The sequence below is a fragment of the Mercenaria mercenaria genome, chromosome 18 (assembly GCF_021730395.1).
Source record: "Mercenaria mercenaria strain notata chromosome 18, MADL_Memer_1, whole genome shotgun sequence".
NCBI classification, from domain to species: domain Eukaryota; kingdom Metazoa; phylum Mollusca; class Bivalvia; order Venerida; family Veneridae; genus Mercenaria; species Mercenaria mercenaria.
In genome coordinates this window covers 47,658,029-47,668,651 of record NC_069378.1, presented here as the reverse complement: position 1 = coordinate 47,668,651, position 10,623 = coordinate 47,658,029, and the positions used below count along the sequence as shown (strand labels likewise).

The window sequence follows — 10,623 nt, the reverse complement described above, 5'->3', positions numbered from 1 at the left end:
TATAGACCTTATATATTTTCTGTAGGGTTTAATCAAAATAAAAAGAGACGCAGTGATACCGTTTATAATTGACTTTCCAATACATCAACGACCATGTGTATTGTAACCTATATGTAAAAGTGACTGATCCATACAATGCTAATTAAAAATTTCCTTGGCCCACCACCAATATCTAGGTAAGTTAAAAATGTAACCAGATGCATAATAAAAGACTGGACAGAAAAACTAGAAATTATTATTAAAAACGAGTTTAATATTCTGAACAAAAATATGATATGCACAAGGACTCCGAGTCTTTTTACCGTCGTTAAATTTTATATAATCATGTCATACTATTTTCATAAAATTTCTTTTACAGAATGACTAATGTAAAATGCGTATAAGAAAATGGATGTTTTGAGAAATTGAGCAAACTCTCTGGAACTACAATGAAAAACTTTCTGCTTAAACTCCAATATTTTCCGAAGAGTTCTGAGGGCGATATTACGAAAGTACAAAAATACAATGTCAATATCGCACTTTCACATTGTGGTTCCCTGCCATTAACCCTTTGACCTGAGGACGATATTAAAGAAGTACAATAGAGAGATGTTAATACCATACACTCGTATCGTAATATCTCCTTATATATGAGAACAAGAAAACACAATGCGAAAGTGTGATAACGCACTACGCATCGTGTCTTCGCTTCTTAGCATCGTATTTTCCCACAAATCTAAAGGACAAAACGATGGAACAATTATGGTTCTTTATTGAACACAGAATCACACAGAATTACTCGTTTTTTTTTTCTCACAAAAACGTCAGAGGGCCACTGTTTGTCAAAAAACAATACAAAGCAGCGTTTACTCTCGTCTGCTTTTCTGTACTTAGTGTTTTAGTGAGGATGCAAAATTGCTCATCAGTCAAATAAACAACAAGAGATAGTTTATAATTTTATTGAGAACACTGCAAAAAAGCAAAGAGAGAGGTTGATAATAAGAGAAAACATTTTCAAGATGGTAAGTAAGTATCACTTACTGCAAACCTTATGTCACAATTTTTACAAATATAGCTAAATCTTACTAGCTTGTAGTTTTTTATTGCGTGACGAACTAATTTTGATCAGAAATTAAGTCGTGTCTTCACAAACTCAATACCGCGTTGGTTTCGTTCTAGAACTAAAACTTGCCTATTCTATAGATAAGTATTTTGAACTTATCGGATGGCTTGCCTGTCAATAGTCAAAACTATTGTCCGAGATCTAAATGACCGAGAGGGTCAATAGTTTCAAGCCATTCAATAATGGCATCACAAATTAATTTTCCGTATAATTTCCAGTAAACATGTGATGAATATAGACTGGTCCTATAGCACAAAGTATAGACCCGCGATTTATATAAATAGTTATGAAATAAGTTTTCATTGTTAACATTAACACTCATATTTCGGCAGTGTAAAAGTTTTTAATAAGGACATGAAAGCTAAATAAATCGTAAGATACATCAGGATAACTACTTCTATGTAAGTGTATATGTTCAAGTAAGTGACGACAAAGTAAGAACTGATCAATATTTCAATGAATTTAATTCATTTCATGAATTGATCAGAATAAATGATTTCAAGGCACTCGGGACTGATTTTGCTTTTCACGCTATGACATTAAAATGATAAATTGGTATCTTTTGAAGAAATTTAGTTACAACGAACAAAAATTTTCTAATGCCACCACATACTGTCGCACCAGCCTTAAAGTAAATCTATTTATTAAAACAATAAGAACGAGAATGGATAAGGAATATAATTCAACCCTACTTTTTGTTCTATTTGCGACCGTTATTTAAAACATTTAGATAGACATCATATTGGTATAGATGCTCAAATATCGAGTGCCTTGATATCATTCTTGCATTTGAGTAATAAAAATACAAACAAACAAACAAATTTCTTCTATACATTCTATTAGAAGTGACAATTCATTTCCCGCTCTACTTCATTCATTTTTTCATCAACTTCCAAGACTGTTTGTACAGTTGGTGCCATGCAATAGCAGATAAAATAACTTTTAGCAATGACAACCATTAACTCGATATAGAGGTTTTCTGTTAATGAATTATGTTAATATCGTTGATTTATCGGTTTAAAATGTAATGTGAATTTATGTTGACGCAATATGTCTCAGTCTTATATGATCAATCGTCTTTCCCACTGTAATACGCTATTGGTGAAAGAACGGAAATATTTCGTTGTCACTATATTAACTAATACAAAGCCGCTGTCATTGCCATCAACAAAGTCATGACGCCAGCTAACATTCCTGCAGCTCCGCTTGAGCATGACGTTACAACGACCCAAATAGTCGTAGTTCCTGTAAGAGAAGCGTCTGCAGCCTTAAGCTCAAGACTATATCCTCCTGTTGTGGAAGCAGCCATTGCGTTTACGGTGGTTATAACCCCTGAGGTGCTCACTGCAAAATCCGTGTTTGTATTTCCACCTGTAAATAGTTTTTACAACACTTATTTTACAACAGTGGTAAATCAAATAAAACAAATTCTCGATAAAGTTTTGTAACAATGTTTCATTTATATTAGGCATTATTATTCCTTTGGAATATCCATAATTCAGACACGCACGTATAATTATTTTACATTTTATTTTCTTAAATTTTCAGGTACATGTTATGTTGAATACTTACCTAAAGTATATGTTAACGAGCCACTGTTCACCACATCTGTTGCCGTATGTGTTGCCAAAGTTGTGCCTGGATAATGACAGAAATAGTTTTTCACAAATTTCTAAATACATTTTTAAATTAGATTATTAAAACAATCATTGTGCATATAACTTTATCCACTGTTCTGACGTCGCAATTATTAGGTCAAAGCGTCAAAAGGCATATATCGGCGCACTGGAAGAGAAACCGATTGAAAACGGGCAAATATTTAATGAATGCCGTAAAGGATGTACTTTAAAGTCTTGGTATTGTGTTAGAATCGAAACAGTATATCTTAGTTAGTGTTTTGCTCTTGTCGTTCAGATGCGTATTATTATATCACTAGGGCTGCGCTCTCGTGATTTAATTCCTTCGCATCTGAACTCCAAACAATGATTTATTCAGCGACAAATCACTAAACGAGATATATTATTTCTGAAATATTAAGAAATGAAGTAAAGATAATGTTTAACCTAGTATATCAGTGTATCAACAGCTTTGTACCCTAAAGCTCAATAAAATTCAATACCTGCAGCTGCTGCATCTGCGATGGTATAGCCGTATTGTGTGGCTGCAAAGGCTGGTAGATCATTAATCGAAAGTGTCACAGAAGCACTGCCCGTCGCACTTCCATCATCTGTAGCACTGCGAAATATTTTGCAACAGTAAAAATTTGTAAATTCAATTATCATCTGTGTATCTGATAAACTTTCTTTCGAATAAAAAAGATAAATGTATGTTGATACACATAATGCAGCTTTTTGATAAATGAAAGAGTTACTGAGAATACTCGCTGGAATCATTGAGGCTTATTTCAAAACAGCATTGCTTTATTTAAGCCTTCGGAGGCACCGAAAAACAGTACCAGATCAAAAATTATAAAGTTATTGTAACTTCAATTCTGACCGCAATCTGAAAAGGAGTTCCTTGAAATCGAATCATTTAGATGAATAAGTAAACTCGGTCGTACTCAAAACATATCATAAAGTTTTATTTTATTAAAGTTCACTTCGATATGCATCTATGATCATATGCGTATTTCAAGGTATCAATTTAAGGCGCTCTTATTTGAAAAAAAAACTCATATAAACTGGACACAGGCATAATAAATTTTGCTTACATTAAAGTAGTTGTAGAAAACCCCATTAAATTTAAATTGACAACTGCAATTGTTGAAAGTGATATTCGTATTCGAAGTCTTTATCAACATTCGAACAAGACCAGCAAATAATCTACATACATGTAGAGCAAAATCTATCTCGGATTGTTCTGCAATAAACCACTCGCGTGCAATGACGTCGTAGCACGGTCGTAAAAAGTAGTTACCATTTTTTCTAACATTGTTGGTACTAGTATGTCGTGTTAGAATCAAAATAATAAGTTCCGAAGTGCGATTTGTCGTAGAACAACTCGAGTCTTTCGTTCTTATGCGAAACAATATATCACTCATGCTTACGGCCCTCGTGACATATTCTTCCGCATAGGAACTGAAAACTCGGGTTATTCTACGATAAACCACATTTGGGAACTGAATATTTCTTAAATAATAACAAAATATATAATATGGGCTGTTACTTGTCACAAATCATGTGTATCGGATTTTAATGATTTCGCTTCTATAGTACATGTTTATTTATGTAGACATGCGAAATAATAATGCATTTTGAATTTAAATTATGAATTTTTTGATATTTGTCAATGCTATGTGCATTGAAAATAAATGAAACACTTAAATATCTGGAATGCTGTTAAAAGAAAATATTAACATATGTATATTTGTTATGACAAATCCATTTTAACCACAAAATGTAAGCCTTCCATCTACGATGTGCATTCTAAATTTTTCTTAAACCTATGTATCCAGACTTAAATATATTGACCTTTATCTTTTTGTTTTGAATCGTAAAAATCTAAGTAGAAGAGGTAATAAAGACAATTACTAGTAAATCTAATTTATGTGACAAAATATATTGCCATCAAGCATGCCGTGTTTGGCGACCTCTCCTAATATAATTGCCATCAAACATGTCGTGTTGGGCGACCTCTACTGTATTACGTTTAAAGGTAATAAACGTAAACGTTATATTTCAAAAATTTATACAGGCTAAAGGAAATAATGTTTAGATTAACAGTATAATACATGTACTTAATAAGTTTTATCAAGTATCACCTAGTTTGTAAACGTATAACTTAGTTAGTACTCATTAATTAAAGTTATTTAAATTAATTAAAAAAATAATCGAATAAATCATTTTGTTCATCACTAATAGTAACATAATTTGACTTACGTAATGACTAATGTATACACAGACGTAGTAGCGTAAGCCACAGTGCCTGACCCGATTGAGACAACACCTGCAGAGGAAACGGCAAAAGTAACGTCGGTAGGTGTTTGTGATGTTAATGCGTAAGTTATAGTAGAAGCATCCGTAACAGCGACTACGGTTATACCGAGTGAACTTGAGGATGTTGCACCATTATCAACTGTACTTGTAAGAGCTCCACTGCCTCCATTTCCCGCTGTAATCGCTGGAGTTGTCCAACTGGTTATTCCGCATTCTAGAAAATATTTTCAAATAACAGTTTACATATTTGACTTCAGAAGGACATATTTATACTAATTTCATTTAAATACATTTTCACACTCACCAAACAAACATATATCATATTAAACAGTCAACTGTATTTCTTTTCAACCGTTTATTTACAAATATTCTTGCATAAAAACTACTTTTTTCACTGGATCCGCCCATGTATAAACGGGAGAAAAATCGCGTGCAAACAAGGCAATTCACGTGCTGTTAATACATGATTTTTATTTTTGAAATGCTTTGCCAGGGACATATGTATGTATTTTTGCGCACACTGATATTTGGCATCTGCGTCTTGTTTCTTCCATAAAAACCTCTTCTTGTAGCATTATAGATACAATGTAATCCACAGTATTTTTAGCTGTATCAGTTTCCAACCCCAAACGTACTGCCCCCATCAATGTACGCACTAGCTTCTCTTAGAGTTCACTCCCTTTACAAAGCTAGTCACTACCCTCGTACTCATCCGTACTCAAAATGTGTTCGTACTCAAAATAATTCGAATATATATTTATTATTCTTAAAATTGTGTTCCTGTTAATCAAACTTTTAAGTTAGATGCAAAATTTTGGGTAATATAACGTTTGTAATAACTAAAAAGAAAAATAAGATGCTCAAAAACCTTCAAATCACACTTTTGGTAGTGTTGTTGATATGTGTGCCCTGCTTAAGAATATCAAAAACATGTTTACCGTTTCCAAGAACAACCGAATGGTAACAAAAAATGTACCGGAATCGTAAAGTCATCACATATGAAAACAATGCATTAAGTTGTCGTGTAATGTTTTTTTTTTTTTATGCAAGAATAGCGACAATACACGTTTGTTTTATGTATTAACGTCTGCAGAAGCCCTTGGGATAACTGCAATTACTTTTGCATGTAAAACAATAAGTGGAAGTTGTTAGTAACTAAATTCTGTTGCTCGTTATTCAGATCATTGAAGTCATTAATAAATGAAAATGAATAATAAAACTTAACGTATACATTTTGTATTTATAGTGAAAAAGTGAAAATTTTTGTAAGCGTCCTCAATTGTTAACTTTACCGTCGTGCTGCAATCTTTGTCTGACTTGAAACTACAGAAGAAGCAAATTTACACGGAGTATTAATATTCTTCTATTTACGTAACGATAGAATTTTTTTTCAGTGTTTCTTACAAACGGTCCTGCCTTTACCAAAGATAATACTAGAAGCTTTGCTGAAAGAAAACCTTACCTGAACTAGTGTGTGTGTGTGTGTGTGCGTGCGTGCGTGCGGGGGTGCTCATGTGTGTGTTCGGTTACTAGTATCCTGCTTGAAAAGTTATTACAAGGAAATTGGTTAACATGGTTAAGCCGTAAAATATATACATTTTTATATAGCACTCTTCATATGTGTACAAACTTTCCAAAGTGCTTTCAGTATATTTTCCAAAATCAGAAACGATTACACATTCGAAAAGCACTTGTCAAATAAAACATTTTGTAATTATTGTCTATTTCTAAGTTTTTATTATATTGTATAAAGAACAGTGAATATAAGATATTAGTCGGCTTTTATTTTCATCGAACGGTATAAAAATACAAAATTTGTGATATTTTTCATGCCATGAGATTAAACTCAAAACCATAGTAATGACCAAATCTAAAGTATCATGTTTGTTATAATTGTAAGGGTTGAAAACGTTATTTGTTTACATTTGGAATTAGCGAAAACAACAATACCTTTTCAGTGCAGCCGAATCGCATTACTATTAAACGTTACCGTTATAGCATCGTAAAACATAGAGATGTAGATGTAGTTGTAGAAGTTGCGTACATTGATTCGACATTGTTTCGATATAATAATATGTTTGTCGTTTATTTTCTGGCGTCTTAAGGAGGTAGGTTACCTTGATATTTGTAAGTGCGCATGTCCAACCGGAAGCTAACGTGACGATTTACGACGACGTTTACGACAAACTAAATGTGTTTGTATATCCATTCTTCTGGAAATAAATCTTGAACCTGCCTCCGATCTTATGTTTAATGGTTTAATAATGCAGAAATAATGAATGAATTGCCGCAGAGACGCTTCAAAACATTGTTGCCTTAAAATGACGTCATTGACGTCATGACGTTACATGTCAGTTACCGCGCAAAATTAATAGCTTTTATTTTGAAAGTACGTTATTCTGTGCTTTTTCTTTATTTAAACTATTTTTAAACAACCATTATTTGCTGAAATACTTTTTATTAGTCTTTTGCTCTGAAAAATGATCAATATTTTGCTTCTTTTATGTAATTATATTGAAATGTTATGCGGAATGTAAGAAAATGGATGATGGTAACTGATGTGATTGGGAATATAGCTGGGTGAAAGGTAACTTATTACGGTCATTTACAAATAAAAATTGGACAGTTTGATTTGTTATACCTATTTCCCAGCTTCCGTTGATAATTTGTTACTTAAATACTAAAACTAAGCTCCAAAATTGTTCAAATTTCAGTATAAAATTGTGGTATCTTGAATTAAATTGATGTTACCATGGAAACGAAGCCCGTGACCTATATGTCTAATTGTTAAATTCAAAAGCGTTGACACTGGTCTATTTAAGGAACACAGCTTCAGCTTTTTATTTTCATTTCAACAATATCCATGAGAATAATAGCGGCATGCGGAACGATTTTTCAATAAAAATGTCAGACGACGGGCACTGCTGCAAGTATTTTAAGCTGTGAAATTTGTTAAATTAACTGCAATTCATACGAAAATATTACTAACGTTAGAAATAAGATGTTTTAAAGCTACATTAACAAGAAAGATAATTTTATATAATATTTTTTTATAAGAAATTACGATAAAAAGCAACATATAAGCTATTTTAAACATCTCTGTTGCCATGGATACTCTAAACTTTAAGAAAAACATAGTACCATGTAAAGTTCTTGGTATTTTGTTAATCATATTACCCAAATATTCCATGTTGGTCAATAACAGAATGGCACTGAAGCCGTCGAAAAACCCGTTTTCATACATGATTGTTGAAAAATGAGAGAAAATGCGTTACCATGGAAACACGAGCCCCGCGACATATACATTTTAAGCTTTTATTAGAAAGCTCATGCGCATACTAGTAAACTATTAATTATGCAGACTTCTACGGATAACAATGAAACCAAAATACAATGAGAAGTGTTAAATATCCGTATTTTCCTTCTTCTTTCTATATAAAATACCTTAAGAGGGTCATGTACTTCAAACCTGGATAAAAATTGTACTTGAAGGGACAGAGATAAACGGAACTGAGATTGTAGCAGTTAAATCATTAAATTACACGAAATACAAATAATCATTGCGGTTCAACTAACTTGAATTTACCCTGGTAACAAGGTAACCTACCTCCTTAAATCAAAATTGTAACAGTTTTACGATTAGTTTTCCTTTCACGGAGGTCCTTATACATACAAAACCAAGTGTATCAGAAGCGGTCACTGTAAATTTTATGTCCTGAGTTTTTCAAGACGAAGAAACACTTTATTTCATTATTCATAAGCATTGTTTACTTCTAATGATCGCGAAATCATTGCCAGAAGACACTGAAATGTATAAATTTTATTATACAATTTAGATATTTTTCGCCAATTTTAAAAGCGAACAGTAATATAGAGTAGAGTTCCGGTTTTGTTTCATCACTGTATGCCTAAATTTCAGAACAAAGCTCAGCTATGACATTTAATTTTATACCGTTTTAAGAAAACTGAAAAGGTTTTACTAACCACATGGTACAGCTTGGAATATATTAGGGTTGTAGATCGATGCTGAAGCAGTAAAATTACATAGAGAAAAATAAATTTAATAACTTGACTTACCTCCATTCTGAAGGAGAGTGACTAATGTCAACAGACCAATTGAAATCCAAGTCTTCATTTTTATGTGCGCTCAGCAGACACTGGTGAACCCTTGTAGAAAGATATGTGTCCTCTGATAAGAGAAATTCCTTTTTATACCATTATTCCCAGCGGTTTCCATGGCCTGATATTACCAAACACACCATAATATTTGTAATGCTCCTGTTTCTATGTCTGCCGCTAGGGAGACATGTCATAACATTTCAGGAGATCATATGAACATGAAATTGACAAAGAATTTAGAATTCGCTTCAATTATTTTCAGTTCCAAATTATTAGCATATCATATATCCGACCAATCAGGGGTACACGCGTTGCTTCACAAGCTGTCATTTTCAAAATGGGTGTGTTTAAGCTACACGTTGCACAGCTACCGTGTTAGATGAATCTGACGAAATTGTGACGAGGACGTCATGTGCTGACATGCGTGTAGTATTTGAATACGCTTTCGTATGTAGATATTTACTTTAAAATAATACAAGGACATCTATTAGCAATTTTGTCATATGTTGTCAGAAGACAAATGACATTAAAACAATACTTAAAGCTGTGGCTGGAAGGAACGTTCGGTTTGTGAATAAATGTGCTCCTTAAAAAGAACAAACAAACCCTACATAAACTATCATATTAAAATGAAAGTAAGAACATATTTTTATAATAATATGTGCGTACATGCAGCTCGATCATAATTTAAACGCACAAATTTAAACGCACAAATAAACACGATACAACTTCTCTGTATTAAAGGCTACTTAGATACCTGTAGGTTTAAGAATTTTAAACTACGCTGTGTATGGAACATCCTCGTTTACTACAATATGTGAAAAGGAATTGGGATGTAGATAAAATATAAAAAAGGTAATTTGTACGTTTTCCTATCTTATAGTAATTGCTGTCAAATGAACACAAAATTAAAAAAAAAAAAGAAATATTACTTTGATTAAATACTAGTGCATTATTCCCGTGGTATAGTCAATACATGCCTACTGGTTAAATATAACAAGATAGGCTCTTAAAGTCAGATAGATACATGTTCTTTAAAAAAAATAAGATAAACGAAACACCGTGATCTATTTCTTGAAATATTTTCAGGTATCAATTTGACTAGTATTGACATGATGGAATTATGGGGTAAAAATGTTTGTTCACGGTAACATGCTAAAAAGTCAGGTTAAGTAATTCGGTATTTTTGTAAAGTGGGACTTTTCGAAAACTATTTTCGTGTCAAACATGATAACAAATATGGGTTTTGCCTTAAGAGCATCAGAAAGTTGACATCTAACATCACCGACCGTGTTTAAAGCGTAAAAAGTGAAGTTATATGCAACTTTGTGTTAAAAAGTTGAAATTAAATTCTCCGAGGACCTAAAATATTTCGGGTAGGGCAAAAACTAGAGAATGTTGGGATACCGGAAACCAACATTATTTTACCCCTTATACAATTGTTCATTCGCAAATTGTTCTGTTTTC

General features: G+C 32.6%; 1 protein-coding gene across 1 annotated transcript; it reads right to left on the bottom strand.

Annotated features, from left to right (window-relative positions):
• Positions 1-922: 922 nt before the first annotated feature.
• On the bottom strand, positions 923-9,323 carry LOC128550480 (cadherin EGF LAG seven-pass G-type receptor 3-like). Its single transcript, XM_053529664.1, has 5 exons — positions 9,115-9,323; positions 4,981-5,251; positions 3,222-3,337; positions 2,675-2,740; positions 923-2,473 (listed from the first exon to the last, which is right to left on the bottom strand). Exons 1-5 carry the CDS (start codon positions 9,170-9,172, stop codon positions 2,241-2,243), a joined length of 744 nt encoding a protein of 247 aa, XP_053385639.1. The 5' UTR covers positions 9,173-9,323; the 3' UTR covers positions 923-2,240.
• Between the last annotated feature and the right edge of the window lie 1,300 nt (positions 9,324-10,623).